The 23,865-nt window shown below is 34.8% G+C and overlaps 2 protein-coding genes across 3 annotated transcripts; both read right to left on the bottom strand.

The window, feature by feature from the left end:
* Positions 1-1,264: 1,264 nt before the first annotated feature.
* On the bottom strand, positions 1,265-6,351 carry LOC119632192 (multidrug resistance protein homolog 65). Its single transcript, XM_038025000.1, has 11 exons — positions 6,141-6,351; positions 5,573-5,818; positions 5,335-5,506; positions 4,681-5,001; positions 4,173-4,629; positions 4,010-4,110; positions 3,134-3,951; positions 2,813-3,076; positions 2,461-2,757; positions 2,002-2,383; positions 1,265-1,946 (listed from the first exon to the last, which is right to left on the bottom strand). Exons 1-11 carry the CDS (start codon positions 6,212-6,214, stop codon positions 1,383-1,385), a joined length of 3,696 nt encoding a protein of 1,231 aa, XP_037880928.1. The 5' UTR covers positions 6,215-6,351; the 3' UTR covers positions 1,265-1,382.
* A 4,075-nt stretch (positions 6,352-10,426) lies between these two features.
* On the bottom strand, positions 10,427-16,646 carry LOC119632043 (multidrug resistance protein homolog 65). 2 transcript variants are annotated; one of them, XM_038024727.1, is made up of 11 exons: positions 15,935-16,646; positions 14,404-14,649; positions 14,166-14,337; positions 13,791-14,105; positions 13,275-13,731; positions 13,115-13,215; positions 12,644-13,022; positions 11,870-12,593; positions 11,502-11,819; positions 11,073-11,439; positions 10,427-11,018 (listed from the first exon to the last, which is right to left on the bottom strand). In XM_038024727.1, the coding sequence occupies exons 1-11, from the start codon at positions 16,222-16,224 to the stop codon at positions 10,464-10,466; spliced, it is 3,924 nt and encodes a 1,307-aa protein (XP_037880655.1). In that variant the 5' UTR covers positions 16,225-16,646; the 3' UTR covers positions 10,427-10,463. The 2 variants fall into 2 exon arrangements, with proteins under 2 accessions (XP_037880655.1, XP_037880657.1); XM_038024729.1 differs by having other exon boundaries at positions 11,502-11,798; positions 15,935-16,644.
* Between the last annotated feature and the right edge of the window lie 7,219 nt (positions 16,647-23,865).

Here is a 23,865-nt window from a genome sequence, read left to right as displayed (position 1 = left end):
TTTCATTTATTTCACATACTCGATGTGAAATAAATGAAACAAATGCAAATAACTAATTATAATATATAAAAACCAAAAACATTTTGCATTTTTCGAGAAAGGATTTCTACGGATTTGTTGGATTTGTGGAATATACTAAGTTTTGTGGCGATTTTTATGCGAGTGCGAAACGGAACCGATAAGGTAATTGCGTTCACCTGCCCGCAAATCCCTTGTATTCTTTGTAGCATATCTTAAGGGATCGAGAGAAAAGAAAATAGGTTAGCTTGCCCAAAAAAAAGGAGCGGGATCACTGATGAAATTTGTCCAATAGAAGTTTTATAAATTTTTGTGTGCTCGCAACTGTAAGTATATGTGTACTAACCTCGCCGGTCAGGATCAAATAAAACCAATTTTAAATTCATTATATTAATTTAATAAAAGAAAGTGAATTTAATGTTAATTAATAATGTTAATTAATAATAAAAATAAATACAAAAGTAATTAATTTTTTTTTTTTTTTCCCAAGTAGAAAATAATTAACAGTAATTAAAGGATTTCCTAATCCAATTTGTGTAATATGATCAATAACGACTTACGTGATGCTTCCTTGGAAGCACTTACCTCGATCACAAATTGCGCAAAATATTATATAACAAAAATAATTAATAAATTCACAACGGACACTAATAACATATACTATTTACTATTATTACGCCCGAAAATGTGAAGGTCAATATCAATGATAGGTGAATTTCAGTGAAATTGGACAAGATTTATCACAAAATTTCTCCAAAACAATATGTCGAACTTAAAGCTCTTATCAAAGGGTTCTGCCAGCTCTCTCAAAGTACGAAGAAATAAGCTCAGCCATTCTTTACGTTTATACTACTGCACTATTGGGTGGACGCGGCCCATCATATCCTAATCGAACTTACCTGCAAAATTTTTCAATTTTTTCATCAAATTCGTAATTGACATCCCTAGTTTGTCGGTCAGGACAGTGCTTATCAGAGACAGATAGCCAGACACACATGCGCACAGTCAAACAAGCCTAGATTAATTCAGAATTTGATGTTGATCAAGAATATATATATGTTATATATATAGAATGTTTGAAGCCTTCTTTTGATAAAATAAATACAAGGCTCCCCCTATGCTAATCGGGGTTCATTATTAGTTAGTTAGTAAAGGGCAACCCTTCGATGATGGATATGATATGTAAAAATTATAAATTTTGAAAATTTAACAAAGTGTGGACGCAAATTTTATATGCGAGGTTTTCAATGGATTTTTTTTTATTAATATATAATGCTTGATCAGGTAACGTAACGAATCGTATTACTCAGCTATATAATTCTGACTGATAATTTGACAATTATTTCGAATTTTCGAATTTTGTATTACATATAACCCATATTTGGTTGACTACGATACAGTTTCGCGTAGACACCATTCTGAGCTAATAGCTGAAGATGATTACCGTGCTCTACAATATTTCCATTGCGTAAAACGCAAATTAAATTGGCATTTTGCACGGTGGCCAAACGATGAGCTATAATGATACTAGTGCGTCCTGAACAAGCTTCACCCAAGGCTTGTTGGACTACACGTTCACTTTGCAAATCTAAAGCTGAAGTAGCTTCGTCCAATAGTAGTATTTTAGGATTTCTTATTAACGCTCTAGCTATGGCAATACGTTGTTTTTGTCCGCCCGATAATTGGGTCCCTCTGCTTCCCAAACAAGTTTCATAACCCATTGGCAAAGTAGTAATGAAATCGTGGGCATTAGCTAATTTAGCTGCGGCCACAATTTCCGTCATGGGCACAGTACGCGACGTATCACCATAAGCGATATTATCGGCTATGGTTTTCTCAAAAAGAGATGGCTCCTGAGAAACTACACCTAGTCGACTTCTCAAATTATTCAAAGAAATATCTTGATGAATATTTTCCTGATCTATATGCTAAAAGTGAAATTTGCGTTATGTAGCGGAGAGATTGCGACTTCTTTAAACTTACTATTTCTCCCGAGTTCGGATCGTAATATCGTAGCAATAATTGCAGGCATGTAGATTTACCTGAACCTGATGGTCCTACCAATGCCACCGTTTTTCCCTGCATTATATCCAAATTAAAATTCTTTAAAACTTGATGGCACCTCCGAGTCGAATATGAGAAGTAAATATTTTGGAAATTAACCCCTTCTCGTTTAACATTGACTTTTGAAAGTTGATCATCGATAAAGTGCAAGGAAACTTTGGGTTCCGGCGACCTTATTTCCGGCTCACGGTCGATTATGTTATACAAACGATTGGCCGAGATAATAGCAGCATTAAAGGCAGGCGTGAAAGCGAGCGACTGTGCCAATATGAATAGACCGTATAATAAAGAATTGGAAATCCTGTTGGGTTAGACAATTTTCATTGTTAGGGCTGTAAATTTGTAAATTTCAATGTGCGTGCGTGTATTCGCATTTACTTGATAATACTTTCGAATTTAATTAGTCCATCAGCGCACATATAGCCGCCATAAGTTAGGGTTATGGCGTAACCCAAAAACATTATAGACATACCGAGTGAATTAACCACTCCACGATATCTTAACCGTTGTTTTATCTGTAGACGATATTTTTCCAGTTGTTTGTGATAGGTTTCGATTAGGTCGCGTTCTCGTCTTAACGCGGCCACCGTACATATTTGGGCTACGGCTTCGGTAGCGACACGACTAGTTTCTTCCAAAATATTTTTCTCTTTTAATGCACATTGACTGGTGAATCTTAAAATGGCGAACTTTCAGTCTGATCTAATTTATAATTTTTTAAAGGTCTTACTTTGCTTCAAACAATATGGCGGCCACCATAAAAGGTGATGTCGTTAAACATATCAGAGCCAATTCCCAGGAATAATAGAAACCTATTGTAAAACTGCATATAAAGTTGGCTATGGCCTGAATAATGTTACTTAAAGGGAAACCAATCGCTCCTTGAACAGCACAAGCATCGCCTGCTAGACGCGCTGACATGGCGCCGACACTATTTTCCTTGAGATCGAACCAACCCACGTCCTGATTAAGCACTTTTTGAAAAGTTATAGATCTATAAGTGCAAACTGAATAATAAAAGACAAACGAACTTCAAACGTTTCTTTCAAACCTTATGCGACTTGTTAACCACACTCCAGCCAAGTTGAAAAAGTATGTTTGAGTAAGACAAGTAATGCATGCCGTTATACCTACGATTACACTAATTAGAGCCGTACGTGAGGATCTCTTCAATACTTCGTCTGGTTCAGCCACCGATAATGATCCAAAAAGATCCCCAAGTATTATCGCAAGTACCGGCTGCGTGCAACCGTACAACATCGAACAGACAGCACCCAGTAATAAGAAACCCCACTCGGGCTTAGACCATTTCAAAATTCTCAAAAATGTTTTCATGTAGTGTGTTTGCTCACTATTATCCAAAGTTCGTGAATCTTGGCAGGTCCTTGTGAATGAATTTTCGGTATTTTTATTGAGGGAGCCTTCAGAAAACCTATGACCGTCCATGGTATACTTAGTTGCCTGATCATAGTCTTTATCTCCCTGCTTTAATTGATTTGAATCACTTTCTTCATTATCGTCTAATCCGTCATACTCGTGAGCGGTGACCATGTCGAAATATCTACCTTTCTGATGCATAAGATTCTCATGAGTGCCATCCTCCACCACACGGCCTCTGTCGATGAAGACGATACGATCAGCGTAACGTATAGCAGATAAACGATGTGAAACTACTATGGTTGTACGTCCTTTGCTGGCCTTATCTAAAGCTGCTTGGACCACTTTCTCCGTATGATAATCTAAGGCCGATGTGGCTTCATCAAGCAACAGTATTTTTGGATTTTGTATTAATGCACGAGCTATAGCGATTCTTTGTCGTTGACCTCCAGACAATTGTACACCTCTTTCACTTATTAATGTATTATAGCCCTTCAATATAAAAGGATGATCGAGTCGAGAGATTACATGCAATATGGAGAAAACTCACATCTGGCAAATCTATTATAAATTCATGGGCTTCAGCCGCATTAGCCGCCTCTTCGATTTCTTTTTGTGTGGCATTCATCTTGCCGTGACGTATGTTTTCCTCTAAATATTTTTTAATATAACCTTTCAAATAATTTTCGTCACTTCACTCACGTCTTACCTACCTATTGAACCAAAAAATAATATCGGTTCTTGACCTACCATCGCTATATTTGATCTTAGCCAGTGGACATTGTATTTTCGCATATCTTGATTATCCAGGTAAAGTTTACCGAATATTGGATCATAGAACCGTTGCAGCAATTGTATGCATGTTGATTTCCCCGAACCGGAATAGCCGACTAAAGCGACCGTTTCTCCTCTTTTGATTTTGAGATTAAAACCACGCAACACGATTGATTCAGGACGTGATGGGTAACAAAAGAATACGTCTTCAAATTCAATATCTCCTTTAAAGCCGTAGTTTAAAACTTTCCCGTGCATAGCTAAAGGATCAATTTTTGACTGTGCTTCTATAACCTGAAAGACAGCAACGGCCGAACCACGGGCCACGGCAAAAGCTTCCAGGAAAGGAGCAGTATGCGATATATGATCTGCTGACACAATTATACCACAAATAACCTACGAAAGTATTCGGCACTTATTTTATACCATAGCAATTCAAGTACTTACTATTAATAGAACAGCAGGGGTATATTCTTGATCGACCGGAGCTTTATACCGGTCATCCAATATGAGATGGGCGCCATACCAGAAAGCTGCTGCACTACTTATAAACAACATTCCTTTCAATATTGAGTCATTTAGGCCAGAAAACATGCCCTTCAATTTCCCCGCTCTACGGGCTGGTTCTAGGAAATTGTTATACCGCTTCTCTTCAATTTTTTCCCCGCCGAAGGCCACCACTGTACGTATCGAAGCTAAGACTTCTTCAACCACTGATCCAGCCTTCGCGTAAGCATTTTGCTCACTTGCTGTTAACTTGCTTTGATACTATCAAGAAGAAATATTAAAATAATTTCTGATTCTTTCTTGAAATTTATCTAATCTATAATTAGTCCCCTTTTTGTTATATATAAAAGATACTAGCGCACTAGTTCTTTGGGCTTAGTTTTCACGAACACGTGGTAAAATTTTTTTGTTATTGTTAATCACTTCTCGAGACAATTCATGTTGAATATATAGTTCAATATTTTGAATGAAATAAAAGACGGGAGTGAAAGAGAGAGAGAGAGAGAGAGAGAGAGAGAGAGAGAGAGAGAGAGAGAGAGAGAGAGAGAGAGAAAGAAAGAGAACAACAAAAAATTGCTATAATATTGTACTTACATTGGATGTTACATAATTCACTATCATCGTAATCGGTATGTAAATGCAAATCGTTAAAGTTAAACGCCAACCATAGACGAAGGATATGGCGATGCTAATAATGATATCGAATAATAATTGTATAAAATGGCCCATTGTCTCCGAGATACCGTTACGAATTTTTTCCATATTACTGAAAACAATATAAGGCAAAAATAAAATGTCTAAAAAATTAATTCACCGGAACTTTAATACTTACTCAGTAATTGTTAAAGCAAAATTTTGATTTTCTGCCATATCGTGCCAACTTATATCTTGACGCAACGTAGCCTCAAAATATTTGGAACGCAAGCGTGTTATAATATTCAAGGCCACATGATTGAAAAGGTCAACGTAAATAATGCCGGACAGCAACATTAGTACCGTATTCAAACCACAGAGCATGCCAAAGGCCTTAGCATCGTTGCGTAGTTCCTGCATATTTTCTTCATAGGTACCATTGATTCTGCAATATTCAAATTGTTTTGTTAGAATTCGTTTCATTTTAGGATTCTTGTCGAAGACAAGACATCCCATGTATTTGGCATTTCGACTTTTGAATTGATTTAACGACCTCCGTTCGTCCATTTATTTATTGAAGTGACAAAAATTCAAAACTTTCGAGTGGAGATAAAGATATATATATATATTTATATATATATATTTATATATATAAATTTATATATATTTATTTATTTACATATATTTATATATACTTCAAAAGCCCAATTCAAATCATTATATTTCATGTTCCATTTGTCCATTCGTTATTTCGAGGGAATACTTACAAAATCTTACCGCCATCAAAGATAGGTAGAAAGTATGTTACTGATGAAGTTCCCAGACTGCGATCAATGAACATCGCAATTAATTCACCGTAGACCAATATCACTATTGGGAATACTAAGGACCGTAGCAAAGCTGCTAATACTGCCAATATTAATAAAACACAATCGCGTAGCGAAGCATTTGAAAATAATTCGAAAAAACCGATTTTTCTCGCTTCTTTCCTCAACGTTTTTATGTCTTTGCCATGCGTTGTATCCTCCATGATGTCGGGATGTCTATTGAATACTCTACACCATTTAATGTGTAATAGTCATTTAATGTCGGTATAGGAAATGCTCTCATTAGACCTTTTTTAAACGATGTTTAATTAATGTACAATAAAAACAAATATAATAAAAATGCTTTGTTAACGTAAACTTAATCAAAAAAACTGTTTAAAGGTCAATTGAGTATCATATTCTATTTAACTTTGCTCTGCATTCATCTAATTCTTATTCTATTCTGTTATTTAAGTCAGCCGCCGTTTACCCGATCAATTGATTTCAAATCATTTATAAATTTTGTACTTTTACATCATCAAAGGATGAGGGGCATATTCATTTTGTCGAAACGTTTGCAACGCGCAGGAGGACGCTTTAGAAACCCCATAAATTATATAAATTCATGTCTGTCTGTACGTCTTTCCATATGTTTTCAAAATTAGCATAAAGAATTGAAAGTTCCTGCAACCATATTGGTATTGAAAGTGGTCCAAATCGATTAAATGTCTTCAACGTCCACAGTACCACGTAAACTGAGAACTCCTCGGTTTTTGAAAAAGAATAAAAGATTGTGTTTATATGCTGTATCACTCAGTAGCTATAGCAGATAAATGTACAAAATTTGGAACGCAGGCAATGTTATAATATTCGTACAAAAAATGGAGAAAATTGGCCATGCCTACCCCAAAATTGAATTATTTTTTTTCAAATACCTTTATAACGCGCAGAAACAAAGTTCGAAAACTTGATAAGCTTAAAGTTAAAATTCTTGGCTAGTTTCAGTTTTGCAATGCATCTTAAAATATCCGTCTGTTCGTCTGTCCAACTGTCTGTCTGCACAACTGAATAGTATTTGTGGTAAATGCAGATATTGTTTAAAAATTTGCAAACAAATTTCGAAGTGACATGAACTTTTCAAGGCCACGCCTACAACGCCCCCATCCGCGATGATATACGATAAAAACTTTTATTTTGAATTTAGAAAAACTCGTGTCGGCCGTGTCCACTCCACATTATAGACTATGGATATTTAGTTCTTTTTATTCGGTTTGTCCTTTTTAGTATGACGTTGATGGGCATAAAAGATTCGGTTACGATCGAATCTAATATTTTTAATTGTTATTATTAAATTTATATATTTTATTATACTACGTTTTGCAATGGTTTATCATATTATGCGAGAGCAAACGAAAAATTGTAAATGCACTCTTTGTTAGAGGGCGTCAGTAATTGGGTGAATGTAGACATGTTATGGGCCCTTTTCGAACACAGTTTTCCCTTCTATGCACTTATAACTAATCATGAGCATCAGGTATTTGCCCGGATATCAAAAGAACTAAAGTGCCTTTAAGAAGGAGACGAAAGATTTTAATTGTGCTAAGTACACTGAACTATTTGGATATTTGAAAAGCTCTGCGAAAAAGCTTACGGTTTAATTCGGTTCTTCACATATATACCGTTCAAATATGGCAAAAGTAGGAGAAAACTTTGTTTTATTTAAAAGTTCACGTTTAAAAGGAAAACAATCGTATCGGCCGGCTTTGAAGCGATTTATCTCGTCGTAGCCTTTCCCGCCACGTCCAGATCTTTCTATTTTCAAGTAAGAAGGTACACAAATACTGTTACCTTTTCCGTTCCTTCCCTACCTATAGTCCTTCCTAACTACCGCCACACCTTTATATTATAGACTGGGCAAAAAAAAAAAAAAAAAAACGCAAGAAACCTTTGTTCCTTTGGCTCGTGCTTTGGTGTGTGACCGCTTCCTTTTCATTTGATAAACGTAAATAAGCATAAATATTTTCTTTTTTATCTTCAAAATAATAATAATTATATTGAAAATGATATTGAGAATGGTTTCGGATAATTATTTAATATAACAGTCTTAACATAGTGTTCGTATATATTTTACACCCTATATGAGATATTAGAAAAGGAGTTTTTTTTTAAACAATTGTCCGTCAATCAGAGATGACATAGAACGATGTGAATGCGATATGGGATTTGGGAAAAAAAAGAAGGAAAATTTAATGAAACTATGTACATTTCAAAAGATTTTCTTACTTGACGGGTATGCAAGATTGACTTCTGTTCGAACTTATAGTTACAAGTTTTTAACTCTACAAACCGTAACGTGGACGATAATATCTATATAAATATTTACATTAAATTATTATATGGTATATAATCATAAAAATGCTGTAATTAATAAATTTAGATGTATAAGATCTTCTAATTATATCTATTGTAGATAAGGCTGCGCCAGTGTTAGGCAATGAATGATAGCACTACGGGATGACTGAGGCAAATTAATTTTATGATTTACTGTTTAATGAATGTGCACAGACACAAAAATTTGTTGAGTTCTCTTGCGACGCTGAATCGAATCGTCATCACAGCGATATGCCTGTTCATTTGAGGTCTTCTTACTGACATTCCCATTGTCGGAAGAATTGAGAGTATGAGTAACGATATGCTTCCTGTCTAAAATGTCTTCCAAAGTAAGCAGAATATGTTCAAAAGAGAATTTTCTGGCGGCCACCACGGGTTGGTAGGATTCAAATCCTTCGCTGACCGGCAGTCAAGGGCGCAAAGTAATCAAACATCGTAAAAGGCGACCTGTGGTGATGATGCGATAATTGCATCGATGCAAAAATGAATGACGACAAGAAGTAATGGTCACTCTGAACTCGAATCAGGGGCACGCTTCGATTGTTTATTGTGATAAATGCTCAACCTGTAATAGTACGAATGAGTTGCGCGCATTACGGATGCCTATGAAAACATAAGTGATTGCAAAAATGTTGCGCAACTGAAATCTGTGAGAAATGAACACAAACCATTTAAACTTTTTTTGAACTCGAAAATAAACAACATCTGCCCCTCTGAAAATCCCGTTCACGCTTTGGTCCGAATAAATTGGATGGTGGTCAAAAATTGTACAGAAAACGTGTAAGCAAGTGGAGACCATTCAAAAAGTTTGCCCGGTTGCAATGAACATACTACAGTTTAGAACGTTCTAACTGACCCTCTGGCCGTCTGACTTTATTATATATTTGGCATATATGTATCTTTTGAAGGCGCAAAATTCTATTAAGTTTAGAACGCACGTGTAATAAAATAGTAAAATTTCGGTCAATAATTCCCCGGACAAATAAAACAGAAATGCATTTTGGCGAAACCCGTCTTTATTTATCAAGATTGTCTCCTTTAAGAGTGATAGAATCAGTGAATCAATGCGATATTCATATTTTTATTCGGCTTGTGAATAAATGCGGTATCCACGCCCAAGTTTTCATGCAAAAATAGTGAAGACAAATATCTTTCGATATTTTCGAAATGTAAATTATCACGGGTAAGTCAGTTATCGCAATTTTTGGATTTTTACTTTTCGAGATTTTCTGGTATAATCAACTAAGCCATATCGTTCAGCATAATCGGAAAATCACCGGCAAACGGTTGTTTTCGAGGAAGAAATGTTGTCATAAGTGTTTTCAAGCCAACACTGAACGATATCTTTGCCCATCCAAAAGCAACATGTAATCAACACAAGAAACACAAAGGATTGAAATGACGTAAAGTTTGAATAAGCGTCGTTTAAGTTATTGTTAGAGATGACAATTATGTCTCAGTCCCGAGAATTATTAACAGATATGCTTTGATATATATTTGCAAAACTATGATACTTTACTGAGAGTTCAAGACTTAAACAAAGCTGCAATACTTGGGGTACTAAGCTTTACTACTTTAACGAATATGCGCAATTGAAGATATCGACTTGGAAGTTTTCAGTAATCAGAAATATGTATATAGTTTATAAGGTCTATAGTTAGTAAACATTCACGAATGCATATGGCGAACAAAGGGGAGAAAAATTGAAAAAAATAATAAAAAAAAAAAAAACGCTTGTTCACAAGTCTAATCATAATTTCCATAGATTATTGTAAATTGAATTCATTTCCTATGATTAGTAAATTAAATTATTTTATTGTTTATATTTATTTCATAGCAATTTTACGTAATAGTATTGAGTTTTTAATTGAATGCAATTTTAAAACTTTTAACTTAATTATCTCGTTGAGTCTTACATAATTTCGCATAAATGCCATCTTTAGCTATTAACTGATGATGATTGCCTTGCTCTACGATATGACCGTTTTGCAAGATACATATTAGATCGGCATTTTGTATAGTCGATAACCGATGAGCTATAATAATGCAAGTTCTTCCAGTGCACGCCAAATCCAAGGCTTGTTGTACCAATTGTTCGCTTTGCAAGTCTAAAGCTGATGTCGCTTCATCCAGTAGCAAGACTTTAGGATTTCTAACTAGAGCTCGCGCTATAGCAATACGTTGTTTTTGCCCACCCGACAACTGAGTGCCACGTCTCCCCATTTTTGTATCGTAGCCGTTCGGCAGAGAAGTGATAAACGTGTGAGCGTTAGCACTTTTCGCAGCTGCTATTATTTCGGGCATAGTAACAGAACGAGAGTTATCACCATAGGCTATGTTTTCCGCGATGGTGCGCTCAAATAGCGATGGTTCTTGAGAAACGATACCCAACTTTCGTCGAAGACTGACTAAATTCATATCGGTGTGTATGTCATCGTTATCGATAAACTGAAATGCGTAAAAGTTATTAACATCATTGGAAATGAGTTTCGTTAAACCTACTATGGAGCCTTCCTCAGGATCGTAATAACGTTGTATTAATTGGATGCAAGTGGATTTTCCGCAGCCCGAATGACCCACCAGACCCACGGTTGTACCCTGCAAAACTTCCAAATTGAGATCATTTAATATTTTTATTCCCGGACGGGTGGGATAACTGAACTCGATATTGTTATAGCGAACACCTTCGTAGATATTTAATTGTTTGGCTAAAGTATTTTTTGTCGGGCAGGGAGAAGATTTCATTTTCGGTTTGCGATCTATAATTTGAAAAAGACGATGCGCGGCTGCTAATGCCGCAGTGAAAGCTGGAGCAAAAGCCAAAGATTGAGCCAACATCATGGAACCATACAATAAGGTTTCTGAAACTCTTAAGCATATGAAATTTTTTTGAATTTTGAATCAATACTTTTTGGCATTTCTTTAACTCACTTGATAATATCCTGAAATGGTACTTTTCCTTCCGATACTAAAACTCCGCCATAACATAAAGCCACAGCGTAGGCAAAGAATAAAAACGCTTGCCCGATCGAATTAATGATGCCACGATATCGTAGTTTGTTACGTATCAAAATTTCCACTTTGTGTACCTCCTCGTTATACTTGTCAATGATTTGTTGCTCTCGCCTCAGTCCGGCTATAGTGCGTATGTTCGTTATTGCCTCGGTAGCTATGCGACAAGCGTTTTCTAAAACTTGTTTCTCGTGAAGCATAGATTTTGTCATGAAACTAAACAAATTTTTTTTCAGTCTATTCTTTCATATTATACTTGGCTTTACAAAAGGAGTGAATGCACTTACTTTGCTTCAAAAATAATTGAACCTATTATAATGGGGCATGTACTTAGGCAGAGTAAAGCCAATTTCCAAGAATAGTAGAAGGACAAAGTAAGTCCGACAACAAAATTTGAAAAGGCCTGTAAGAGGCCACTTAAGGGAAAACCTATGGCTCCTTGGACACCAGCCGCGTCACCTGATAAGCGAGCCGACAATGAACCTACGGAGTTAGTTTCTTCGTCATACCAGGCCATTTCTTGTCTCATCATGGCTTTAAAAGTCATGGACCGCATACGAGTAGTCAGCCATACACCGGAATAATTAAATAAGTAGGTTTGTAGGAAACCGGCAAATCCCGTAATTAAACCTAAGCCCAAACAACTGAACGATAACATAGCAGTGCGATCTAAAGCCATTTCTTCGTCGACTTCGGCCAAGGCTGCATAGAATTCGCCAAACGCCACCGAAAAAGCGGGATAAGTGAAACCAAAACCTATTGCACAAAAGGCTCCCAGCGTTAAAAAGCACCATTCAGGTTTTGCGATTTTAAGTGTGCGACTAAATGTTAAGAAGAAATTAGGTTTTTTTTCTGATAGCGCCTTCGAAGCATGCGTTAAGCGTCCTTTCAGTTTTGCGTCAGCGGCCTCCGATTGTCGCCTATTTTTATAATTTTTATCGAAATTTATTAAATTTGTTTCGAATGTTTTCTCATATGCGGATAAATTATTTCCCAAATCGATAGAATTACCTGTAAAATGCGATGAAGTGACTAAATTTCATTCCCTATTTACTCTTTACCTTCTTCATTGACTTGATGATTTTTCAAGTCATGCATATTTAATTGTGTAGCGACTACCATTCGATAGTAGGCTCCTTCCAATGTCATCAGGTCATCGTGGGAGCCTTCTTCAACCACTTTACCATCATTTATAAAAACAATTTTGTCAGCCCCTCTAATGGCTGATAGACGATGTGATACCACTATTGTTGTACGTCCCTTTGACGCGAAATCTAAAGCTTCTTGAATTAATTTTTCTGATTCATAGTCTAAAGCTGATGTGGCCTCATCTAAGAGTAAAATCTTGGGATTCTGTATTAATGCTCGGGCGATGGCTATTCTTTGCTTTTGGCCTCCGGACAGCTGGGAACCGCGTTCCCCTATTATTGTTTTGTAACTCTAAGTGAATATAAAAGAAAGCCGAGATAATTGGGAGAAGCGTTTAACAAACATTTGTAAATTATTACAGAGATTCGTTAGAAAAGAATCACCTCTGGTAAATTGGAAATAAATTCGTGAACTCCGGCTGCCTTGGCAGCAGCTTCAATTTCCTTTTGCGTTGCATCGTGCTTGCCATGACTTATGTTTTCGGCTTAGAGAAAAATTAAATCATAACTTATTTTTATGAATTTATATAAGTATAAATTGTACCTATGGTTCCTGAAAATAATACGGGCTCTTGACCCACTACGGCCATTTGAGAACGCAGCCATTGTATATTATATTTACGTATATCTAACTCGTCGAGTAATACGGAACCGAATACTGGATCATAAAAGCGTTGCAGTAATTGCAAGCAAGTGGATTTGCCACAACCGGATGAACCCACTAAAGCGACTGTAGTACCAGCTTTAATTTTAATATTTAAACCACGATGTACTATGACATCCGGACGGGCTGGATACCGAAAGAAAACATCACTAAACTCCACATCGCCTCGTAAACCATAATTAAGAATTTTTCCATCAGAGGACATGGGATCTATTTTAGACAATGCGTCGATTATTTGAAATATGTTGGAAGCACAACCGCGGGCCATTGAGAAGCTTTCCAAAAATGGTGAAGTGCGTGCGATATTATCAGCCCCGATTATGATGCCGAAAAATGCCTGCAAGTGGGAAAAATTTAGTTAAAACTTAATTGCTTGGATATCGCGGCTAAGCTTACAATCATTAAAATCGCTGGTGTGTATTCCTTGTCCTCAACATTACGATCGTTAAGTATTAAATTGACGCCATACCAAAATGCTCCCGCACACGATAGGAATAGCATGCTCTTCAACACAGCATCGCTGAATCCCGAAAACGCCCCCTTGCGTTGACTAGCTTTGCGAGCGGGAATCAAAAAATTATCATAACGCTCCGATTCTTTCTGTTCGCCACCGAATGCTATCACAGTACGTATAGAACTTAATATTTCCTCCACTAAATTGCCAGCATTAGCATACGATTCTTGTTCTTCAGTGGTTAGTTTACATTGAAACTGAATGGAAAAAGATTATGATTAGATTTGATCAAATTGACCGAACTGCAGTTTTCTTACTTTGGCTACAAAGTAATTCAAGAGAATAACTAACGGTATATAAACACTAACTGCCAAAGTTAATTTCCAGCCGTAGGCAAAGGAAAGGGCTACCGTTATAACAAAACCAATAATCAAGTATAGGAAATGACCCACTTTTTCGGATATGCCGTCTCGAATCTTTTCGATATCGCTAATAATTGGTCATATGAAATTAAATGTGGTTACATCAAGAGCGATGAGCTTCACGGTTACTTACTCTGTCATATTTTGGGCAAAATTTTGTTTAACTGCTAGATCATGCCAGCCAATATCTTGTCGCATTACCGCTTGAAATAATTTCATACGCATGCGAGTGACTTGTCTCAAGGCGATCAAATTGAATATATCGACTGAGAATATGCCCGATATCAGCATAACTAGTGAAGCCAAAGTCAAAAGAATGCCGTAAGATATTGAATCATTGTAAAGTTCTCGGTTATTTTCATCGATGGAGGCATTAGTTCTACAAAGAATTGGAATCGGAAATGAAAAGAAGCGAAAACTTTATAGTCAGACGTCGCCGACCTTACACAAATTACATCAATTCTTAATTTATTTTCCTGATAAAATATCAAGTCATACTTTTCACGAAATCTGTTATATATTGGAGGGGATTCAAAACGTGAATGGATTATGCCCCAATTTAAATAAAATTGATTTTCTTTCTCTATATTCTTCCCCATTTTCTTTATAAAGTGATTAAAATTAGAATTTTGGGGTTAAATAAAAGCTTGCTTTCTTAATTAGATCATAGATTGGGAATCATTTTCTTAGCAATCGGATCGGTGCAATAAAAGTTAGGTCTATCTCAAGCCCTTTTGGGTGTTTCATGCATCCCCGCAAACTTAATATACCATATACCGCAATGGTACCCTGAATACTATAATGGAGACTGGAGTAGTTCCGAGTAATAATATATTTCACCGCGAACTGCGCGGTTTATGGAAAATTGTTTGGAACAATTATATAGGTAAATTAGAATGAAGATTTTAATAGAATCAGCTTAGCTTAGGTGGGCGGCCTTCGAATGGAGATTTCAATAGGGTTAGCATCGATTACTTAGTTTAGATGGGCGGCCTAGATATATAAAATCATGAAAATATTGATGATTACTTAGACATTGTCCACCTCGTAAGCGGTGGGTAGGTGTGTAAGTAACCTTTCAGAAAATGATTTTGATTCGATCTGTTTTCTGTGTGCAGCATACCACCCCACAAACTTAATAAAACATATGTCAGCATACAAATGAAAGCCTTTATAGTCAGTCATACAAGACGGATCATTAAAAACCGAATATCAGTTTCAGACTTTAAAAAGTCAAGAAGACTTTGTGCGTGCTGTTAATACTTTCACAAAGGTTATCGTAAACAGTTCAGTACATTCAAAATGGATAAAATTTCCTCGACCTTAGATCGTGAAGTAAAGTAAAAGTATGCCCTGCAATGTAAAAAGTGAAAGAGTAGGATGCTCATCGAGATGCTTATAACTAATTGTTCATTTTTCCATCAACATATTTCCATCTGTCGCAATTAAGTAGTCAGGCGCCTATGACACCTTGCACGTTGACTTGGGTTGACTTTTCATCATGCACTTTAGTAAATCTGTATCCTAAGTAAACTTTAATTCATATCCGATGGACTTTATATTTATCGGGTTATATCACTTAAAGCACTCACTTATCCCATAAATACCAGAAATGCTATTTAATTAATTAATATATTGATATATTGACTTGCATTATAACTTACAATGTCTTGCCACCATTAAATAGAGGAAGAGCATATGTCTTTGAACTGGTACCAATGCGTAATGTGCGATCCACTAACATAGCAGTAAATTCGCTATAGACGATTACAACAGCCGGTAATGTCAAAGCCTTAATGGCCGACATTAAAAAACCAATAAATAGTAGAAATATTTCATAAGGCGTAGAAAAACGATAAAGACGCCAAAAGCTGATGGGCTTAGACGGCTCCAAACCTTCGGCTATAGGTGTGTCTAACGATGATTTCGATATTGAAGAGTCCTCACGTTCCATAATGTTTTAAGAATTCCAAAAAAACAAAAAAAAAAAAAAAAAAACAAAAACCTCACACACACTCAATACTCAAATCAATAATTAATTACAAACGTTCGCTTGACTTGCAACAACAATTAATTGGGAAAAAATAACTTGAGTAGCGACGTAACGTCGCAATGTCTCGTTTTTATCTAAAAGAGGTTAATTTAATTAAACTCTTCGCCTAGCGCGAAACCAAAAATCGCTTACAAGACATATAATTCATATTAAAGAGATGTGACAAATTGTGATGTAATACATATATATATATATGTATGTATATATGCAATGTACTAATAATCTTGGATTGTTATTAATTTTTCACATTTTATAAAAAAATAATTTAAAAAATATTTTTAAAATTTATTGTTGATTGTTTATGGCTCCTAGAAGTATACTGCTCCGGCTGAAGGATTCAATCAATTATTTACGTTTTTCATTTATTTTAATATAATTAATTAATTTAAATATTTTTCTTTCGTTATTTTGATGCCTTGCAAGCGGTTTTTCAGTTTTTAGCTTACCACGCTTCAGCACAAACTAAGAGAATTTTCAGTTTTGAAATGTTTTTTAAAATTCATGAATGTGATCTACTCCATAGTCTTAACCTGTCATCAATTTTGATCACTCACACAATGAATTTCAATTATAAATTAATTTTCATTCAAGGTACCCTATTCAATTTACGTTCAATATGGCATATTATTATTTGTGTGATATTATATAGGTAGCTAACTTCATTTTATACTGATTAATTTATAATTATGTTTTTAATAAATTTAAGTCTATGCGTCCATCCTATGATTGTACATGAATCTTTAAATTTAACCTATAGATTGAAAATTTTCAACATATTTTGATCAAATTTGATGCATTGACAATTTTAGACTCAAGGACAAGTTATACTTAAAAAAGATTCAATTCAATCATTCCCCATACAAATCCGATTTAGAGAAAACGATCCAATTTTTAGTATTTATTATCAAAAGTCAATAAAAGTCATAGTATTTGCAGCATATTACATGAATTTGAAACATTTGGACTGAATGGGATCATTTTTTGAAGACAATCCTGCAAAAATTTTCTCATAATACGTTAGCTCTCTAAGGTCGAAAGAGTAAATTTTTAATATTTTATGATGATCGGGGAGATCTGACGCAAAATTGAGTCCTTCTAAGTAATGAAAAATCGTGTTAGGCAACGTAGTGCACGGTTAGTTAAAGTCGCCTACGTCCGACCGTAGCATTTTAGCTTATTTTTAAGTTGAACAATGCTCAGGAGCAGTATCACGAACAAAAATGAAGAGAATGTGGCTTTCAATATCAATAAGAACCGGAAATGGAAGAAAGTTTTGCACAACTCAATTTAAGTAAATCTTGTACACTTTGAGTCTAAGTTGTACGCAGTGCATCTTTTTTATTGGGGCAGAAAATCTTTACAAGGCTCATATTGCATAAGTTATCCGCGTGAATTTAAAGTCATTCATCTTTTATTGAAAGTGAAATAAATTTCGGGCTTCAAGGCCATTCGTTCTATCGAGTAGATGCTTTAGTACACCGGTGAATATGAATGATTGAATTTTTCTATTTGTGAAGATTTCATAAGGCAGAGACAGAAGAAGTCAGAAATATTACATTCGCGACTTTCGTCAAAGCGTTTCACTGAAATTAGCCAGATTGGTGCCTGCGAGAAGAAGTGGTGGACCGATCAAAGTAGAGCTTTATAGTTAATTTTATAGACATGGACGGAACCATTTATCAAGCTTTAATGTGTTTACTTAAAAAATCATTGCTTCCGCTCGTTTCATGCAAAGACGAAAATTATGCTGTAAGTGGTCTTGAAACCATACATGCCGGGTGGTACGCTTTATAGTTATGTGTTTCGAGAAATGCTGTATTTATTGTTTACTATCGATCTACATTGGGTTCAACTAACGAAGAGGGAAATTTTTAAGAAAGTAAAAGATAGAGAGACAGAGAGAGAGAGAGAGAGAGAGAGAGAGAGAGAGAGCCAGCCTTAAAGACCGAATTGTGTTAGTGGAAATATTGTTGAACGTCTGATTACAATAACAATTATATATAAGTAGAATTAAGTAAAAATGTATAAAATGTAAAATCGCCGAAACACTCTTGTGTTTGTCCAATAAACAATTCCTAAAAATATTTGCATTAAATTTATGGACCCTCTGAACTCTGAAGTTAGCTTGAATGGATTTCAGAATTTTGCTTGTACGCTTATCACATCTCTCACTGCAATTTTTTGCTTTTTTTACAAGCCCACAGCCAAACTATGTTTAGTAAAATTTTCCAACACACATAATAACATTTACAGTAAGGATATATTAAATTGGTGCAAATGTACGTAACATTCAAAGGGATTTGAACATGAAAAGAACTTGAGACAGAATTAACAACTATTCTACCAGTCATTCATTTTTAAAAAATTGAATTAATAAAGTCTATTCGTATGTCCATCTGTCCGCCTGATGTCCGTCCATGCAGGTTCGAATCGTAAGCGCGGTAGAGTTTCCTTTGGGCATAGCTGTAGTGAGTGTTAAGTCGGTAAAGGCTATTAGGCTACGGACACCTCCACATATCTTTCTCTTTGCTTCATTTTGTTCTAACATTTGCATGTTAGACGGATATGGGGCATCTCCTAAATGATTGATGATATTGAAACTGAAAAAAAAAATTGCGCTAAAAGTTAATAAAATTCCCCGCGAGCGTAGCATATGTTGTGTCCCAGGCGTTGAATGGGACCATTTTGACGGTCATTATCTTTTGCGATTATATGAGAGTGTCCTAAGGGGAAATTAGAAATTTTTATGGAACCCTCTCCCATATAAATTTTTTTTACACGAAATGGAATTTGATGTCGTAAAGAGGTTAAATTTTTTATATTTTATGGTGAAAACTGGTGCAAAATAGGAATTGCTTACTGCGTAAAGGATGGACCACGTGCCAGGCGAGTGTTTGAACTTCTCCTCATAAAAAACTCTCATGGTAATCGAACCTTTATATGGTCAGATGACAGAAGCATCTGTTGTGGTTCACAATTTCATTGAAGGTTCTATTGTCTTCTTTAATTTGATCGATTTAATCGATCGCAACAGTTGCAATGACAGTTGTCTAAATAATTGTGTTGCCACACTCACACACAACTTATAGATGAAAATATATAGATAGAAAACCAATTGATTTTATCTAGAGTGCTGCGTCATGTATTTTATGACAAAGTGAAGTGAAGTGATTACGTTTGGCCAACTACTATTATACCCATAGCCCAAGGATCAGGAGGGGATACATTCATTTTGTGAAAACGTTCGTAACGCCTAGCGGGAAGTTTCGGAGACCCCAAAAAGTATATATATTCTTGATCAATATCAAATTCTGAATCGTTTTAAGCATGTCCGTCTATCCGTCTGTGCAATGTCTGTTATAAATATTCTCTTGGCCGCAAAAGTGAAGTTATCGATTTGAAATTTGGCAGAAAGATTGGAAGTTCTTGTACGTAGTTTGATACCGAAAATGGGCGAAATCGATCGAATATCGTGCCGACAGCACCACGTAAACTGAGAATACCTTAGTTTTTCAAAGCGAAAGAAAAATTTATTTTTTACTCATTAGTCATAAACTATAACAGATGAATGTACAAAAACTTGAATGCATATTCTATGGGCGATGCTGTAGCATTTGTGCATAAAAATGGAAAAAGTCGATCACGTCTAGCCAATATTGTTTCAATATCATTGTAACAAGTCTCAAAAATCCCATAAAGTATACAAATTCTTGGCCAGTTACAATTCTTGAATGCACCTAAACATGTCCCCCTGTTTGTCTGTCCATCTGTTTGTTTGCGTAACTTTTTTTGCATTTGTAAAATTCGTAACGTTTAACGAAAAGGAAGATATCGCCTAAAAATTTGCGAAAGCATTTGGAATTGACCTAAACTTTTCATAGCACACGCCTACAACGCCCACATGCCTCTTAGACAAATACTTTTATTATCAATATTATTGAACATAAGAGTTATGTTCGTTTATTTAACTATTTTTCCCTTTTTTTGGGGCAGTAAACGGTGATGAAACGGTATGAAAGGATCAGTCCCGTTCCGAATTTAATTTTCCTACCTGTTTTTTTTTTTTATGGTAAAAATAGGGGGCACAATGAAGGATTCGCCATTAAGGAATATAATTTCTGTTTCGATTACTGGTTCGACTTGTTCGACTAGTCCGACTTTGTCGACTTATTCGAATGTTAAATGAACTTACGATTCATTTCAATTTCAATTAAACAATAAACACTTTTTATATGTAGTCGTTTACGACTGATTTGTATATTATCGTAATCAAGCAAATTACACAGATAATTCGATGATTTTTTTTTATTTAATCCAACTTGTATTTGTTTTTCAATACTAATGAAATTAATATAAAAATTATTAAATGCATTTGTAATGTGTTTAAATGTCTACGAAGCTTTCCTATCTTCTCGTTATTTTCCTCATCAATGGCATAACTCTTTTTTTTTTTGATATGTAGATTGAACGTATTGTGCGTTCATAATTTATAGTTCAATAGGTTAAATATCACAAAATATGTAATAACGATATGTTCTTCTATACTAAATGAAAGAAATTATATGCATATATATATATATGTGTGTATTAATTCATTTTTCTTAAAATATATATTTTGAATATTTTTTGTTTTTATCACATATAGTCAATGAAAATAAAAGTTAACTGAAATTGTTTCGTAAAAAATGGCAGGAGCCACCAAAATTTTTCATTTATGTTATTATACCCATCAGTGGAGGTTGAGGGGTCTATTCACTTTATCAAAACATTTGCAACGCCCAGAAAGAAGCCTCAGATACTCCATGAAGTATGTGGATATTCTTTATCAGTATCAAATTCAGAATCGATTTAAGCACGTACGGCCGTCTGTCCATATCTGTGTCTGATTACAACAGACATTCTCTGCTTTTAGTCGCATAAATGAAGTTATCGAACCAAAATCTGGCAAAAACATTGAAATTTGTTGCACGCAGATTGGTCAAAGCGCAGGCTCGTAGTAAAGTTTCAACTGGATATATATCGGTTTCTTCAAGTAAAAAATTTGTTTAATCTTTTACTCATTCCTCATAAATTATGAAAGATACAAGGCTGAAATTCTTATTTGAATTTATTTAGAGGATCCTGTTATTCATGTTAAAAAAAAAAGAAAAAAAAATTTTTATTTTTTCCCTTTTTTTTTAATTTTTCTTCTTATTACTCATTGGGTAAACAAGAAGGAATTTGAAAATTATTCTCTACTGTCTGGCTTACATGAAGATGTACTTACTATATGCCTAAAAATATCGTAAGTCCAAAATCAGTACTAAGATGGACCCTAAAAGGTGAAGAATTCATTTTTCTTAGCAGCATAATCATGGATTTTGGATTAAGTTTTAAGTTAAGTATAATATGTTAATTGTTAAAAAAATATTGTGGAAGTTATCACGTGATGTATTAATTTCCTCTTTACAATCCCTTCGGTATGGGTCTTAAGTGAAAGGACTTGGAAATTAAATATAGATAGGATAACAGTGAACTAGTATAAAAGATTCAGTTGCGACCGAATATCATTTTCTTGTTTGCTTATATTATTGTTGTATTCAAATCGTTTACCGTTAGGATGGAACTTTGCGCGACTACGGTAAACAACGTTGCATCGTTTTAAACAAATGCTTCTGAAATGAAGCTTCGATTAGCTTTGCTTATATCATAGAAATACAAAAGCTAGAAATAACAAATAAAAACATTGTCGTGGTCCATGGCCAATCAATAAATATCCAAATGAAGAAAAAATAAGTCATTACTTGGGAGGAAAGTGATCGAAAAAATCGTTTAAACTATTGTGCCATTTTCAATAGCGTTAGTTCGTGAGCTAAAACACTTCAGTATTTCAATGTTCATTAAATTGTCTCGAAAATTGCGTTCTATAAATTGAACACAAGAATATAAGACGGTCAAGTTTGGTTGATTCAGAAAGTGATTCTATAGGATATAAAGCAAAAGAAAAAAAAAAAAAAAAAAGAAAATATTTTATAAATATTTTGTCGCTACCTGTCTATATAAATAAGTTTGCAAAGCAAAGGCAAATTTGCTACTGAAAAGGTTTTTATTCTTACTTCTATGAATGATTAAGCTAAGAATTTTTAAACTAACTAAACGGAACGTTCAAAATTTTCCAATGTCGATGTGTATCAATAAAAATTTTGCAGCGACTTGTACTGGTTTGAGCACAAATTCAGGTGGACAGACGGACCGAGACGTTTAGATTGATTTAGAAAATGATTCCACATAAAAGGTGGATCTATCTTGAGTCCTTCTGGATGCCGTATGCTATTCAAATTTAATATGCCCTGTAACACAAGTGATACAGTGTACGATAAGCAGGAAGGCAATGCGCAATATTTGCTTGCACTCTTGGATCTTCTTTACATAAATTTGAAAATTAATTGCACGACAATTAGGCTGACTATCGTTTCTTACCTTGGTTGTAGATAAGTTATTGTTAAAAAAAATGTTGAATTATTCGGTTCATTATCGAGACTCTTTCATGGTTTTGCGTACCGGAGAAGGATTTGTAATTCGATCAGTCTTTGTTTAATTATTAGGATTTCGCAAAGGGTTTCCGACATTTATAAACGTAATGGGGGACAGATAGACAGCATTTGTCACAAAAAAAAAGTATGCGTGAATACGATTCACAATCCTTGCTATATATATTCTTTAGTTAAATTACCTTAACCTGAAGCTCAAAAAACTCAAGAAACACAAAAGAAAAAAGAAGAGGAAGCGAAAGTCTGTTTTTTATTATCTTCAATTAAGTTTGTTGACACTATTTCGGTTAAATTCGCTTCACGATATCTCCTACAAGTTGTAGGTTACTATTCCCTATCTACCTATTTTTTGCCTGATTCTTTAAATGGTAAACAAGTAACGATAAATCAACATCTGTTCTAGGTTTCAAGTATAGCGTAGTGTTAGTGTGTCTTTCAGAGTATCATATATACGATAAATATTAACTTTTGAATATTAGAATTTTGATAGAAGTGAACATTCTAATGACGGGCACTAGATAGAGGAATGGACGATTAAATGATAGCACTGACGGATGCTCGGATGAAGCGACGAATCTTAGCGACTTATCCATTGCATGTACGGAGATATCACAAATGAAAAAATAAATCTAGTGACTATATATTATATTCCCATTATTCGATGTTGATAAAGATAATAAAAAAAAAAGCCTCAAAAGAGAAATCAAGTACACTAAAATCGGAATGAGATTATCTCATTTTATTTATTTGTTATGATATTTTTCATTATACTATCAAATTTGCCTAAATATTTATAATACACATAGAATTACTTATTACATAATCGAGTCTACATTATATTATTAATAGATTTAGCTTACATCCTACTCGTGTTGACTACTTATCAGTTTTAGTCACCGGCCAAGACATTGGCCTTGGCTAGGGTTTCTCTGAGTCGCATGAATCGCTATAGGTTCCATATGAAAAGCCAAAGATACTAAAGGGAATAATTATAGCTTACGTCACTTATGTT

This window comes from Glossina fuscipes, unplaced genomic scaffold (genome assembly GCF_014805625.2).
Source record: "Glossina fuscipes isolate IAEA_lab_2018 unplaced genomic scaffold, Yale_Gfus_2 1, whole genome shotgun sequence".
NCBI classification, from domain to species: Eukaryota; Metazoa; Arthropoda; class Insecta; order Diptera; family Glossinidae; genus Glossina; species Glossina fuscipes.
The sequence above is the reverse complement of the archived record's forward strand: the minus strand, read 5'-3'. Positions and strand labels throughout refer to the sequence as shown.